This window comes from Eulemur rufifrons, chromosome 20 (assembly GCF_041146395.1).
Source record: "Eulemur rufifrons isolate Redbay chromosome 20, OSU_ERuf_1, whole genome shotgun sequence".
Taxonomy (NCBI): Eukaryota; Metazoa; Chordata; class Mammalia; order Primates; family Lemuridae; genus Eulemur; species Eulemur rufifrons.
In genome coordinates, this window is record NC_091002.1 from 16,206,239 (window position 1) to 16,222,300 (window position 16,062).

Consider the following 16,062-nt stretch of genomic DNA (forward strand, 5'->3'; position numbering starts at 1 on the left):
AGCAGATGAATAGCAAGCACCTGGCACAAAAGAGGCTCTCAAAAGAAAAGTTCATTTCTCCCTTTCTTTGAACTTTAAAGTAACTTTCATCTAACTTTTGATTTGAACTTCTACTTTGCCCAAGAAAGACTACAGTGAAATAAAAACCATTAAAAGAATCTACCTTTGATAAGCAAAAAAATGGATCTCTCCTTTGGATTTCTTGTTTGCACAGGAATGACAGTGGGTATGAAGATGCAATCTACTGGTTTGCTGGCTAGTTACAGCAGGTCCTTGCATAGCATCATTTCGTTTCACATCGTTTTGTTATAAGGTTGACGAAGACAAAAATTGATTCCCAGCTGGGGCTGCTGTCTGTGTGGAGTTTGCACATTCTCCCCATGTCCTCATAGGTTTTCTCTGGGTACTGTGGTTTCTTCCCTCATCTCAAGGATGTGCATGTTGGGTCCACTGGCCTGTCTAAATTGTCCCAGCAGGAGTGAGTGTGGGTGTGTGAGTGTGTCCTGAGTTGGAATGGCGATCTGTCTAGGGTTGGCTCCAGCCTTGAGCCCCTGAGCTGCTGGGATAGGCTCTGGCAACCCATGACCCTGAACTTGGAAAATGAATGAATACAAATTATTGTAAAACAAAAAATCCATAAAATTCATAATAATCATACAAATGCATGACACTAAACAATGTGCCTGAAAGCAGCCTGCCCTGCTTGTGATTTATTTTTTTCCTTTTCTTTTTTTTTTGTAAATGTCAGAGTTCTCAGCTGGACTTGAAAACAAACACTTTTAAACAAGTCCTTGGCAACGTCCAAATTATTCTTGGTGATCTTGATATCCTTCTGGCCATATTGTGGACCACAGGGGCGTATAAAAAGATCGCCTTTAGAAAAAATTTTTACTTACGTATTTTTTTAGAGACAGGTTCTCACACTGTTGCCCATGCTAGAGTGCAGTGGTGGGATCTTAGCTCACTGTGACCTCAAACTCTTGGCTCAGCCTCCAGAGTAGCTGGACCACAATGTGTGCCTCCACACCAGGCTAGATTGTATGTATGTATGTATGTATGTATGTATTTATTTTTATAGAGACGGGGTCTAGCTCTTTCTCAGGCTGGTGTCGAACTCCTGAGCTCAAGCAATCCTCCTGCCTCAGCCTCCCAGAGTGCTAGGATTATAGGCGTGACCCACCTCACCCAGCAATTGTTGGTTTTTGACCTGTGTTGTGGAGGAGATGCCCCTGACAAATTTTGTTTTCTGGTAGAGACAGTGTGCGTGTGGGGGGAGCGTGTCTTGCTATGTTGCCTGGGCTGGTCTGGAACTCCTGGCCTCAAGGGATCCTCCCACCTTAGCCTCCCAAAGTGCTGGGATTATGGGTATGAGCCACTGCTCCCGGCCCTGACAAGTTTTGCTTTAAAACATTTATTTCTTGATTTAATCCACCACCACTACGACCGCCCTCACTTACTGATTCACCAAAAATCGGGTTAATCAATAATTCTTATTTGTACTTATTAATCTTTCTTAAATGTATGTATAGCTCACATTCATCTCAATGTTTAATATCAGAAGTGTTCTGGCCTTTAGAAGTTTAGTGATGTTTTTGTGACCAGGAACATGCTGCAGGAACTGAACTCTTGTTTATATCAATTAGCCTATGGTAAAAGTGATTTTGGTTTAGCTTAAAGTTGCAATTTCCAAAAACCTATCTGCCTAGATTTTTTTTTTTTTTGAGACAGAGTCTCGCTTTGTTGCTTGGGCTAGAGTGAGCACCGTGGCATCAGCCTAGCTCACAGCAACCTCAGTGATCCTCCTGCCTCAGCCTCCCGAGTAGCTGGGACTACAGATGTGAGCCATGCCCAGTTAATTTTTTGTTTCTATTTTTAGTTGACTGGCTAATTTTTTTTCTATTTTTAGTAGAAATGGGGCCTCGCTCTTGCTCAGGCTGGTCTCCAACTCCTGACTTCAAGCCATCCTCCTGCCTCCACCTCCCAGAGTGCTAGGATTACAGGCATGAGGCACCACGCCCGGCCCTGCATAGATGTTAAGTGAGCACTTAACTGTAGTCTTACCCAAAGTAAGGAACCAGCCAGCCACCCCCAAGAAACAGGATTTAGGAACTGCGGGCATCATTATTCCCCTCCCTTTTTTTTTAAAGCTAACTATGTGAGGCTTTTGTTTTGCTGATGAGGTATACAAACACAGGGAAGAATTAAAGGGCATTTCTTTTTCCTTTTCTTAAAGAAAGAGAGGAAGTGGCTGAGTTTAGAAATAGAGCTATCAGGCCCTTGTGGTGGGTGGCTCAGACTGGGTGCAGTGGCTCACACCTGTAATCTCAGAACTATGGGAGGCTGAGACAGGAGGATACCTGAGGCCAGCAGTTCCAGACCAGGCTGGGCAACATATTGAGACCCTATCTCTACAAAAAATAGAAAAATTAGGCCGGGTGTGATGGCTCACGCCTGTAATCCTAGCACTCTGGGAGGCGGAGGCAGGAGGATGCCTTGAGCTCAGGAGTTGAGACCAGTCTCAGCAAGAGTGAGACCCCGTCTCTACTAAAAATAGAAAGAAATTAGCCAGGCAACAACAACAACAACAACAACAACAAAAAAAAAAAAGAAAAAAATTCGCTGGGTGTGGTGGTGCACGCCTGTAGTCCTAGCTACTCAGGAGGCTAAGGCAGGAGGATTGCTTGAGCTGGGGAGTTTGAGGTTGCTGTGAGAGTTAGGTTGATGCCACGGCACTCTAGCCCAGGCAACAGAGCAAAACTGTCTCAAAAAAAAAAGGAAAGAAAAATTAGCCATGTGTAGTGGCACATGCCTATAGTCCTAGCTGCTGCTTGGGAAGCTGAGGCAGGAAGATCAGTTGAGCCCAGGAGTTTGAGGCTGCAGTGAGCTATGATGATGCTACTGCATTCTAGCCTGGGCAACAGAACAAGATCATGTCTCAAAAAAAAAAAAAAAAAAAAAAAAATCCTGCATGACTTAAAGGTTTTTCAATTAGAAAAACTCTCCACGTAATTAATACGTTAAGCAACTTCTCTTTTAGGTCTACTTAGAATTGTCATGGTTCTTATTAAAATTATACATGATGGTTAAAAAAAAGAAAGAAAAAGCCTGTAATCCTAGCACTCTGGAGGCCGAGGTGGGAGGATGGCTTGAGGTCAAGAGTTCAAGACCAGCCTGAGCAACAGTGAGACCCTGTCTCTACTAAACATAGAAAAATTAGCTGGGTGTGGTGGCACGCACCTATAGTCCCAGTTACTCGGGAGGCTGAGGCAGGAGGATCACTTAAGTGAGCCCAGGAGTTTGAGGTTGCTGTGAGCTAGGCTGATGCCACGGCTATCAAATGGGGATTTGGGGGCAGGGAGGAAATGCTGTGTGCTACTGATGTAATGGAACCATTTTTCTCTCATTAATGAGTTGTGTGGGATGTATGGGATGTGGCCTCAAACGCGGGCCCAAGGTGCTGGCACAGACTGCTCATGGGGCTGATGCTATTATTGTTTACAGAGCAGTTGTCCTCAAAATTTGAGTGTGGTTCAATTTGAGGATATAGTTCTACGTACTGCTCTGGTATTGACATGTCCAAATTGTCCTAGCAGGAGCGTGGGTATGTGTGTAAGTACAAATAAGACTAGTATTTACTAGTCTATATGGGTTAATGAAATGAATTGGACATAAGGATCTGGTACACAGTATCCTCAGTTTACTGATTTTAAAGATGTTATATACTGTGAAACACCACATTAAAGTACTCTAATCTTATTAATTTCTACCATTTTTGAGTCCTCCAGTTCTCAAGGCTTACATGAAACACTGACAAAAGGCTCTCTCCTTGACCAAACATGCTCCCACCCACCGTCATCCATCCTGTCCTTAGCCTGCCTAGCCCAGTTTTAATAAGAATCCTGATAAATCATCAAATTAAGTAACAAATTTGGTGGCTTAAAAACAACACAAATTTATTATCCTCAGATTCTGGATGGAGATCAAAAATCTGACATGATTGTTTTTCAGATTTTTTTTTTTTTTTTTTTGAGACAGGGTCTTGCTTTGTCACCCAGGCTGGAGTGCACTGTGGTGATCATAGCTCACGGCAATCTCACTCTCCTGGGCTCAAGTGATCCTCCTGTCTCAGCCTCCTGAGCAGCTAGTACTACAGGCGTGCGCCATAATGCCTGGCTAATTTTTAAATTTTTTGTAGAGACAGGGTCTCTACTCCTGGCCTCAAGCAATCCTCCTAGTTCGGCCTCCCAAAGTGCTGGGATTACAGGCATGAGCCACTGTACCTAGTGTTGGCAGGGCTGCGTTCCCTCCAGAGGCTCTCAGGGACAATCTGTTTCCTTGTCTCATTGCTTCTTCCATCTTCAAAGCCAACAGTGCAGCATCTCCAATCTGACTCCACTTCCATTTTCATACCAACTTTTTCTGATTTTTGATCCTCCAACCTTCTTGTTTATAAGGATTCTTACAATTACACTGGGCTCAGACAGGCAATCCAGAATAATCTCATTTCCAGACTTTTAATCACATCTGCAAAGTCCCTTTTACCATTTAAGGTTACATATTCACAAGTTCTGCGTGTTAGAATGTGGACGTTTTGGCGGATACCAGGCAGGGCACCATTCAGCCTACCAAATATGTCATACCTGCTAAAATTCCATTGGCCAAAATCAAGGGATGGGACATTCTCTGCTCATAAAGGTGGAATGGGGCGTCAGTAAGTATTTCCGACAGTAATATCTACCACACATCCGGTAAGGTCTTTAATAAATGTTTACTGAATGTGAGTTTGGACCATGGTGGTTCAGGGTGCTACACTCTTTGAGGGCTTCCTGAAAACACCATTGGGCACTGATTATCTTATTATAGTCACAGCCACAGTGTTGTCTGGGCTTAAGTTCCTGCTGGGTCTGCAGACAATGTCATCTATGGCAAAAGGTGGATGAGCACTATAATTTAAGGCCTTAGTTACTCATTCCATTCATAGTGCTGTTGTAGACTCTGGCCTCACATCGCAATTTAAGCTCTGAATTTTCCTTCTTCCTCTACTCATTACCCAGAGCAAGATGATACATTATCTGCTTTAAGCCCTCTGAAGGTGCAGAAAAGACTCTACAGGGATCTTAGAGAAACAGTTTCCTTTTTATTCCCTCACCACTTTGCCAGAAATGGCCCAGAATTCAGCTGAGGAAGCATCTGTTAGGCAGGGAGTCCACGTATTGCTCTACTTTGAGGATGTCAGAGCAAAGCTGGAGTGCTTTGTCTACCAGTGGGCCTTACTCTGTGAGAGTACAGGAAGACAACAGATGGTTAGGGGATTCAAAACTGCTGCACAGACACAGGGCTGAGGGGGTGTTTAGCTTAAAGAGGACCTTCGGATGACCAGAAGGTAACATGATCTGCGAGGCTAGAAGGAGAATCAGGCAATGGTTTCCCAGCTATGTTCACTGAAAAGGCCTGTGACCAAACCAGTAGCAATGAGTACCCCCAGGGTCCAGACTGTGGTTGCTAAATACCATTTCCAACTAAAAATAACCAGGGCTCCTTGGAGAAATGGCTAAATTCAGATCTGAGACTGCAAATGTACAAGATGAGCCTGTAAATCTTACTAAACTAGAAAGCAAGGAAACTAACAAGATTAGGACTCCTTCAAACGAACTCGGGAAGCATGTTTACTTGAGTCCCCTGACTGAAGAATAAGGTTAACATTGGTTAGGGACAACTGTAATGGACTGAAGTAAACGTTTAAAGGCACGTGTCCATGGTTTAATGAATCTAGGCAAAGACAATCAATAGCTGCCATTATGACAAAAAGTATATCCAAGTAGCCTTAAAAAACTGGGATTTGATAAAGCCCCTAGAATAGTGGGTCTTAAATTTTAGCATGTACCAGAACCACCTGGGGGATTGCTGGGTTCCACCCAGAGTTTAATTTTTTTTTTTTTTTTTTTTTTTAGAGATGGGGTCTTGCTATGTTGCCCAGACTAGAGTGCAGTGGCTATTCACAGGTGCAATAGTCTTCAACTTGCCTCAAGCAATCCTCCCACCTCAACCTTCTGAGTAGCTGGGACAACAGGCATTTGCCATTGTGCCCAGGGAGAGTTTCTGATTCAGAGTCTGGGGTGGGGCCTGAGGAAAGTGGTATTTCTAACATCTGACATCCCAGATAATGCTGAGACTGCTGCTGGTCTGGGAACCACACTTTGAAAACTGTTTCTCTAGGTGTATCAATTTACAGGAAATGAGAGACACAGGATTACACGCTTAATGACACCATGAGATTGCAATCAGCAAAATCAAGGCTGGAAAATGCTACAGGACAGTGACCTGACTTGATTTTCTTCAAAATTATCTGGCAAGGAAGTGGACAGGTGTCTATTGTTAAAGCTAGATTAGTACATGGGCGGTACATCATACTATTCTCACTGGTGTTTGAAATTTTGTATGATAAAAAGTAACAACAGGCCGGGCGCGGTGGCTCACACCTGTAATCCTAGCACTCTGGGAGGCCGAGGTGGGCAGATCGTTTGAGCTCAGGAGTTCGACACCAGCCTGAGCAAGAGCGAGACCCCATCTCTACTAAAAATAGAAAGAAATTATATGGACAGCTAAAAATATATATAGAAAAAATTAGCCGGGCATGGTGGCGTATGCCTGTAGTCCCAGCTACTTGGGAGGCTGAGACAGGAGGATTGCTTGAGCTCAGGAGTTTGAGGTTGCTGTGAGCTAGGCTGACGCCACGGCACTCACTCTAGCCTGGGCAACAGAGTGAGACTCTGTCTCAAAAAAAAACAAAAAACAAAAAAAATAAAAAAATAAAATAAAAAGTAACAACAATGTATTAGTATATTCAGGCTGTTCATGAATAACTAGCAAGTAGGAATAGCAGAGATTTTAATACTTGGGCACCACCACATTCAGCAACTCTGCTTTGACTACCTTTTTCTCGATTGGATAGAACAGTATTAGAGTTCAGCTATTCTATTTATACGATGTTTTCATGATGGCAGCTACTATTTAATGAGTCACTGTGCCACATGCTTTGATAGTACTGTTTACTTTTCACCATACTAGAAGGAATTGTATTATAGATGAGGATGCAATTGATTTTCCCTTGCACATGTCTCTTATATAAATGGTGCCACCTCCCCATCCCTTTTGGCCCTAGGGGACTCACTCTCCTGTTTTCAGCAGTAAATTCAATCTGACACCACCAAAGCTTTCCCTTCCAGCAGCTCTTTTTCAATCTCCAAAATGACTGGCTCCTTCCTAAAGACAAAAAAACTCTCTTCTTTCAACCTTACTTTTGAATCAGTCTACCCACTAGAGAATGCACTGCCTTTACAGAATGCCAACAGGTGCAATTATAGCTTAGACTATCACCACCAATAAATGTACACAGTAGGTGATAGCAGATAGGTATTTAATAGCCTCTAGTTATCCCCACACAAATTATTAATTATAAATGAAAAGTGACTCTAGTGATCCAGGTTATTGCCATGAGCCACTGGATATGATGCATTGAGGACAGTCTCATTCTTGTGATAGTCCTGCCAAAAATGCTGTCATACAGAAACATGAGACACACCCAAATTAAGAAAAATTCTACAAAATCTTAATTTTTTTCCCCAGAGGTGGAGTCTCTGTCACCCAGGTTAGATAAGAGTGCAGTGGTGGGACCACAGTTCACTGCAACCTCCAACTCCCAGGCTCAAGGTACTGTGCCTGGCTCTACTCTTTCCCTTTTAAAAATGACAAGGTTAAGAAAAAAGGCTGAGGATGCATTCCAGGTTAAAAGAGACTAAAGAGCCATGAAAACAAAATTTAACAAGTGATCCTGAACCAAGAGAAAAAAAATAGAAAGGTGATAATGGATGAAATTTAAATATGAACTGTGTATTAGACAACAGTATTACATCAATGTTAATTTCCTAATTTGGTATGGTCCTTGTTCCCAGGAAATACACACGTTTTTAGGGATAAAAGAGCACGATGTCTCTGACTTTCAGATGATTCAAAAAAAAAAAAAAAAAATTGAAGAGATAGAGTCCTGCTATGTTACCCAGGCTGACCTCAAACTCCTAGGCTCAAGGGATCCTCCCACCTCAGCATCCTGAAGAGCTGGGACTACAGACCCAGGCTACAGAGCCAGGTTGCAAAAACAAAAAAACAAAACCACCCATACAAATGAAAAGTGAAACAAAATAAAATTGCTGAATGAGAAAATAACAGGTCTCTGCACTACACCTGCACCTCCTTCCTCATGTGTGAAACTGTATCAAAATAGCTACCAAAAAATTCTATTTTTTGAGCCTCCTTTAACCCAATTTCTTTCAAGAGATTTTCACTAAGAGGAACTGAGTCTCTGAAATAAGCATTGAATTTTAATGTTTTAGGGCTGTTAGGAACTCGATGAGAATTTAAGCTCTGCCTCTGCTTAGAAAGCCTTATGTTATACCGCAATGACGCCTAGAAATAATCTCCAAAATAGGGGTAAATATATGGCTGTATTAATTATAAACAGCTTCCTAATGTAAGCTTTAATATGACTTTTCCTTTGTAAAATTCAAATGAGTTATGTGATGAAACTATCAGAGGAATGTGAATTTTCCTAGATTTGCATAAAGCATCTCCAGAAGGACACATTAAGAGACTAGTAGTCCTGGCATCCTCCAAGGGGTCAAAGGTGGGTCTTACTGTAACACCTCCCTTTTGTATCTTCTGAAAAATCATGTTTCAAAGATCAGAAAAGTGTAAAAACTTCACTTCATTAATTGTCGTACTGGGAGCCACCTGTGGGACTGCTCTAAGATAGCCAGGCATATCTAAACAAGCTATTTAAGATCTAGAAGACCAATTACACTAACTCATCATCCTTTTAGTAAATGGATGCATACATCATCTTAAGGATACAAACACACATCTTATTCAAAATGTAATCATTGTTAGATCCTGGAACAAACCTAACTCGTCACTGGCTGAAAAAGCTCAAAGACTAGCATGTAAATTGATAATTATTAATAACCATACTAGGCGCTACACTCTAAGAGCTCTAAAAAATTTTTGTATGTTGAATGTCGAAAAGTAATTTTTTAATTCATGTTGTTACATAAGCCAAAGGATTACTTAATACACTTTTTCTGGAAAAAAAAATTTTTATTCATTCAACGGTATACTAGTCAGTCATTTGAAGTAGATGTTTGTATTAGCATATGTTAATATCTATGTAATATGTATAAAAACAAGTTGTAGAATACTATTCATGGCATGAACAAATTGTTGACTGAAACTGGGTGCAGCCACAGAAATTAAAGTTGGAAAACACTGCTCTCTGAAAGCAAAGTAAATAAAAGTATGATGGTTTCCAAATGTAAATTACCAAAGATTACAGTGTTATAGGTCCAAATTAAGAACATTAGGTTAAGAATTTAGGAAAAAAATGATTAAAGCTTCCCAGTTCATCTGAGAAATAACTGCATTGGAAAATGTCCAAACTATTATAAGATATAAATGAGTAAATTCTACATGAAAACAAAGCAAGTTAATAAAAAGACTTAGTATATTCAATCCTTCACAACAGCAGCTAGTATTATGGTATTCTAAGAACTTTTCATATACCAGCTTTTAATCTTCACACTGCTTGCATGAGGTTTTGTTTCACCAATGACCCTGAAGCACAAGGGCTAATGACTCATTCAAGATAAACCATCTACTATGTTAATCCCAAACTAGTTTCTGAAGAACTGAAAACAAGATCCCTTTCTCACACTGGAGACAGGAATGGCCTGCAAACTGCCAACTCTAATTCAAAAAACCATTTGCCAAGAATTTGGTGCTAAGTGGGAATACACAATAAACTCAAAACAAACCTTTCCCTCAGAAAGTATTTTATTGATAAAGCATAAAATAGGTTAACAAATTGGGAGAAAAAAGACACCAAGATGAAAGGTGGCAAACACAAGAATGGGAAAGTAAAAGTCAAAGTAGGCAGGACTCATACTGGCCATAAAGGCACTATGGCATGTCAATAAACACTATCAAGTAAAAGAAAACAGAATCAAGAAGTTCCTCAATTCTCTGTATCAGCTTGATACTTCATCTAGCCACTCATGAGTGTGTGGCATATTGTCAACTCAGATTCTATTCACAAGTTAGCAAGGAACCAAACATTTTTGTCAACTCTATGTTCTCAAGTGGGCCAATGTTATACAGTAGTTTAGTGCCTCCAATGACTTGGGTCTACAGGCATGGAGTAAGACTAGACTTTTTAACAAATTGGTCTTTGCTATTACTAGAAAATGTTTACGGGTGCAGGCATTTACCTGTACAATTACCCACTTACTGGGGCAGCTAACAATGTAGTCAAACCTGCCCATTACCACGTGATGTCACATTAACAGAAGTGAGCCCAGCTGAAGGATGTTGCACACTTTCAGAAAGCCAAACTTCACATTTTAATAAGCTCCCCCCTTCCTTAAAAGGCTGTGGTTCAAAAAGCTTTTATGTTCTTTCCCTGAAAACAAGAGAACTTTGGTCAAAACCAATTTTTAAAACTCATTACTTCTTTCAATAGGCAAAATAATGAACTATAATAACAGACATAATTTTCTTCCCTTAACTTCTAAAGTTTATATTGGAAAAATAAACCCATTTTTTATAAACATCTAAAACAAAAAGTTATCAAAGAAAAAAGATAATGGAAACATCAACCTTTTGGGGCATTATATTTCTATGGTTAAGCTTTAAGATTTTTAACAGGAAGCCTAGTAATTTCTTAAAAACAAGGCTTTTTTCACATTATCAAGTACTCTCACCTACTGTGATTGACACCTGGATATTTGACTCCAATTTTTTTTCACTCAGCTGTTTATTAGATGTTTCTGGATTAACTGAACATACAAACCAACCCTACAATATCGAGCCTTCTAGTCACGCCTGTGGCACAATGATTAGTGTACCATACATACCATGCCCTACTACAGTCCAACCCCTGGCACCCTTAACCAGGGACAGCTCCTAACATTAAAGCTGAGCCAATTAATCTACATCTTGGTTTCAGATCAAGGTTAATAAGTGCTTTAAAATGAAATAATATCTGAACAAAGGGTCATAAGGTTAATTCACTTCTTGAACTGCAATTTCAACTAATTAGGCTCACGAATGAATGGACTAGCTGCTAACCTAGTAACACCTACAAATTTGCAGTATTCTAATTTGGTTTCCACAGTATTCATTACACTCATCCATAATAAAGTACAGAAAGTTTTTAGTTTACCCATGTTTTTCAAGCCAAACTACACAAAGTATAAAATTTACAAAGATGATCTAACCAATTACCACATGACCCCACTAACTACAAAGTGGGGGAATGACTGCTGGCTGTAACTTTGTTTTTTTAGACAGAGTCTTGCTCTGTTGCCCGGGTAGAGTGCACTGGCATCATCATAGCCCACTGCAAACTCCAACTCCTGAGCTCAAGGGATACTCCCGCCTTGGCCTCCCAGAATGTTACAACTACAGGCGTGAGCCACCGCCCAGCCTAATTTTAATCAGCAACTGACTTCACCAAGGCCTATCTGTTGCATAAATGTAACGATCTTTCAGCAGAAAAAGCAGTATATGCTTTTCTACTTTGAATACACTAAATTTCTGATCAAACAAAGACTACTCTTGTTTTCGTATAACACAAAGATCATTGAACCATACTTCAACAACACTAATTACACTGACTTCCAGAAATTGGATTATCTAAACAAGATCCCAAGCATTAGGAGCTGTTTCTTGAATAGCTGAAATTAACCTTTTGAAAAGTTTCATTATTTAAACGTTAATCTAGGCAAAATTGTTAACAGATTGACTACAAAATATCTTTTATTTTTAACCCAGGTTGTCAAAGGGGCAGATAAAGACTTTGGCAAATTTGAGGAACAGCACAAAATAATGTTATCCAAACTGAATAATTTATTGCTGGTCTGAGGCTTGCCTTGTTTTACACTTAAGTAGAATTTACACTGTTTCCACAAATAGCAAATATCAACATTTAAAGGAATTTAATAGTGACCTATTCAAATAAGGCAATCATCTTGGTAGCAAACTTTTATTTAAATCTTACATAACTCAAGCTTTATAAAAAGCCAACATAATTGAAAATTGGGTTCTCCCTCTAAAGCCTTAAGTATTCAAAGCTTGAAACGGTTAATTTAAAAATAAGCAAACAAATAAAACAAAAAACCCCTGCAGCAGATCCTGCTGAAATACTTAAAAAAAAATCTAAATGAGCTTAATCTTTACAAAAGTTATTTTAGCTCAAAAGCTATAAAATCAAATTTATCTTAATTCTACAAAGAAGGGAGAGGGTCTCTGACTTCATGCCACCATTCCTTAGAACCTTATCTTTTTAATCAAATTTGGCCACAAATCAAATTTCTCTGTGCCCCTGTTTTCAAGAGATTCTTCTTGCAGAAGAGGCCAAGTATAAACATGGAAGAGTAACTGCCTAAGCAAGTAGGAAAGTGTTCTGTAATAGTGTGCAAAGAATGTAGAGTTCTGGGTTAATCTCTGGAACTCGATCTGGACCTTGATCTTGACTTTGAGCGAGATCTAGAACGGGATCTTGAAGCTCTTTTTGGTGGAGGGGACACAGAATGAGCCTTTGAGGGTGGAACAGGTAGGGGTGAATTGGAACGAGACTGGCTCCTTGATCTGGATTTTGACTTTATATCACCTTTTCCATTTTCTTTGGGGGATCGAGACCGTGACCGAGACCTGCTTCGAGATTTCTCATACTCCTTAGATCTGCTTCGGGAACGAGACCGGGAGCCCCGATCAGACTTGGGCTTAGACTTGCTCTTTGACCTAGATTTTCTCCCTTTTGATCGAGAACGTGATCGACCTTTGCTCCGTGACCTGGATCTGGACAAGAAAAGCCAGATTTTTTTCAATCCTTTCAGAACATACACATACTCCACAAACTACAGTAATATTCACAAAAATCCAACAGCACATTGTTTACCGGGAGTGACTTTTCGAGATACTCCGAGATCTACTGCGGCTGCTCCTGCGACTCCTACTTCGTGACCTTCTTCTAGATCGAGACCTGTAAGAAAGACAATGAAATCTTAATCTCCAATTGAAATTACTCAATTATATGCTTTTTCTTTGTTGGTAAATAGATTCCTCCCCCTCCATGTTCTTCAACACATTACCTAGATCTGCTTCCAGAGTAAGACCGCCTATGGCTTGTGCGTGGCTTATCTTCAATAAGCCTAATGTTTCTGCCATTTATTTCAGTACCATCCAGTCTGTCCAAAGCACGCTTCATGTCAGAGTAGGAGCGAAACTCAATTACGCCCTCATTTGTGCGTTCCTTATGAGCATCCGCATAGGTTACTTCACCTGCTTGTCGCATAAAATCCTAAAACAGCAAACAAGACTGGTCAGACCCGGAAATCTAATGATAAAAATTTACATACTGTACTTGATTCTCAGAAATAAAAGTGTAAAAAGAGCCTACCTTTAATGCACTAGTAATATAATTTTGATCTCAAATTACAACACATACCTTTAAATCTTGCCAACTGCAACGACTAGAAAGGTTTTCTACAATAAGCCTGTACTCTGTACGAACAGGTGGTCCATATTTGTCTCTGCCAGAAGTTCTCCGACTGCTATATCCGCCTCCACCACCTTTATCACATGAAGGGAACGATTAGATGCTTTGTAATGATAAAAATGCATAACGTTTTTGAAAGTTAGTACAAACATATCAACTTTTATTTACTGGAGTAGGACTTTGCTATTATATTGCTAAACCTTTGATACATTTGTGATTTGCCATAAATTAAATTAAGGGCAAGTCAAATAAGACTAAATCCAACTAAACCTCTCCTACAATCTGTTAGAGAGTGACTGCTCCTTTATTCAATTTACCTCGCTAAGTTTTATTTTACAGAACATTGTAAAATATAAAACTTAACTGATTACATGCATTTCTACATTTTACAAAAATGTTTACTAGTTACACTAAGTACTTACATCACAGTGAGGTTTTTGGTGGTGGTTTGGCCACAAAACACGCAAGGTAACAGTCACCTAGTTCAGATTAACCAGTTTTGTCTAACCCTTGGAATCCTCACCATCACCCTGCGTCTAATGGCAAAAGGCTGCTGTCGTCATGGCTTCCGGTAAGGTCAGCCAAAGGGTCATAGGGCAAGGGTCACACAATGTATGGAAAAGCCAAGGCCAATCAGGAAAGGCAGTCATCTTAGCCTCAGTGGACACAGCCTCAGCCCCATTGGTCACTTTCAAATTGAAACATCAAGGACTTGTTAAAAAGTTTGAATTCAACATGCAACAATTTCAACATCAAACATTTAACATAACCAAAAATCCCCCCACCTCCTCCCAATAACATGCCCCAACTAGTTTAAATACAGCGCAAGGCTTTAGATTTACTTTGTGGTACAATACCACATTACTTTAAAATAGTATTTTCTTTGGCCCCCACCAATTTTAGTAACTCTAAGACCTACACCCTAGGCTCCTCCCCTTCCCCCATACCCCACATCTCACCCCACCTCCACCCCAGCCTGTCCCCAAACTTCCACAGTTCTAGCTAATATACTGACAGGTAAGTAAGGGGCATATAACAAATACAGCCAACCCTTACTTCTTTCGTGGGTAGAACCCATGGCACTGCTGACAAGGGACCAGCAGAAGCCACCCCCCTCCCAACTTGGCCAAAAGACAAAAACAAAACCAAACACCCAGACCCAATCCCCGCGCTCCGGCGTCCCATGGCTGCCCCGGGCAGACGTGAAGGCAGCAGGGCCCGGGGACACCCGAGTCAAACGACCCCCGGCCCCCGCGCCTGCCCGGGCTGGGAGGCCCCACCCCGCCCGCCCTAGTGCCTGCGCCCGCCCCCCGGGGTCCCCAAGGGCGCGGAGCTCGCGGGGGTGGGACTCACTGCGGCTTCCGTAGCTGTAGCCGTCGCGATCGCGGCGCGGGCCCCGGGCGTGCTCCACGATCACGCGCTCGCCGCAGAGCTCCTTGCCGTTCAGCTCGTAAACGGCGTCGTCGGCGTCGCGGGAGTCCTCGAACTCCACGAAGCCGTACCTGGGGGCGACGGGGAACCGGCGGCGGCGGGGGCATCGTTAGCCGGGGCGCGCACGTGCGCGCTCCCGCGCCCCAACGCGCACTCCCGCGCCTCCGCGCTGCCGCCATCTTGGAGGCCCTGCCACGCGGCGCCGCGGCCTTGGCCGCTTTTCCTTGGGGTGTCCCCGCCGCCGCCAGGCCCGGGACGCTGGGCGGACATGGGCGCCCAAGCCCGACTCACCCATTTTTGAGGTCTACTTCAAGGAGGCGGCCATAGCCACTGAAAAAGCGCTGGATGTCCTTCTCCCGGACGTTGTAGCTCAGGCGTCCTATGTAGACGCGCGGCATGTCCGTGGCTGGCAGAGGGCCCAAGGGCTGGCTACCGAACACAAGACCGCAAGACGCGGTGCGGGTGCGGGGACGGCAAGAGCCGGAACACGCGCCTCACACCGCAGCAGCGGCCGAGTCCAGCCACACAATGGTGCGCGCGCGAGCCAGGGATATGCTATATGGGCGGTCGGAGGGGCGGGGCCTAGCGTGTGACGACAGCGCGCAGCACGTACGCTCCCGCGTCCGGGCCCTGGGCTAGGGGGAGATTTGCGAGTATGCCGTCTCCGTGGATTTGGCGAAGTACTGTCATGCTCGCTTCCAGAATTTTCTCCAATCTTCTTAGCCCATCTTTGTAAACATAACATCCCATAATCCAGCTGCGGACTTGTCTTCTGAGTTGTACCTTTAAAAAAAGCCGTTCCTCTGTATGAGCTCTTCGGGAGAATCCTAGGTTTTCATTGGTTTTCGAGGTTGTCATAATAGGTCACCGCGGTCTCCGATTGGTCGCTTGAAACGAGGCTGCGACTTTCCTCCGCCGATTGGCTCACGCTCGGTTTGGTGGGGCCCGCGCTCTCGGACGCAGTTGATTAGCCAGTGTCACAGAATCCGAGGATTATGCTCCGAGGTTGTGCTGACCCGACCAGG

General features: G+C 42.4%; 1 protein-coding gene across 2 annotated transcripts; it reads right to left on the reverse strand.

The window, feature by feature from the left end:
• Positions 1–9,863: 9,863 nt before the first annotated feature.
• SRSF6 (serine and arginine rich splicing factor 6) lies at positions 9,864–15,568 on the reverse strand. 2 transcript variants are annotated; one of them, XM_069495493.1, is made up of 6 exons: positions 15,329–15,568; positions 14,960–15,108; positions 13,556–13,680; positions 13,200–13,408; positions 13,007–13,090; positions 9,864–12,906 (listed from the first exon to the last, which is right to left on the reverse strand). In XM_069495493.1, exons 1-6 carry the CDS (start codon positions 15,433–15,435, stop codon positions 12,546–12,548), a joined length of 1,035 nt encoding a protein of 344 aa, XP_069351594.1. In that variant the 5' UTR covers positions 15,436–15,568; the 3' UTR covers positions 9,864–12,545. The 2 variants fall into 2 exon arrangements, 1 of the variants encoding a protein (XP_069351594.1); XR_011236369.1 differs by lacking the exons at positions 9,864–12,906; positions 13,007–13,090; positions 13,200–13,408 and adding an exon at positions 14,029–14,294 and having other exon boundaries at positions 13,617–13,680.
• Positions 15,569–16,062: the final 494 nt, after the last annotated feature.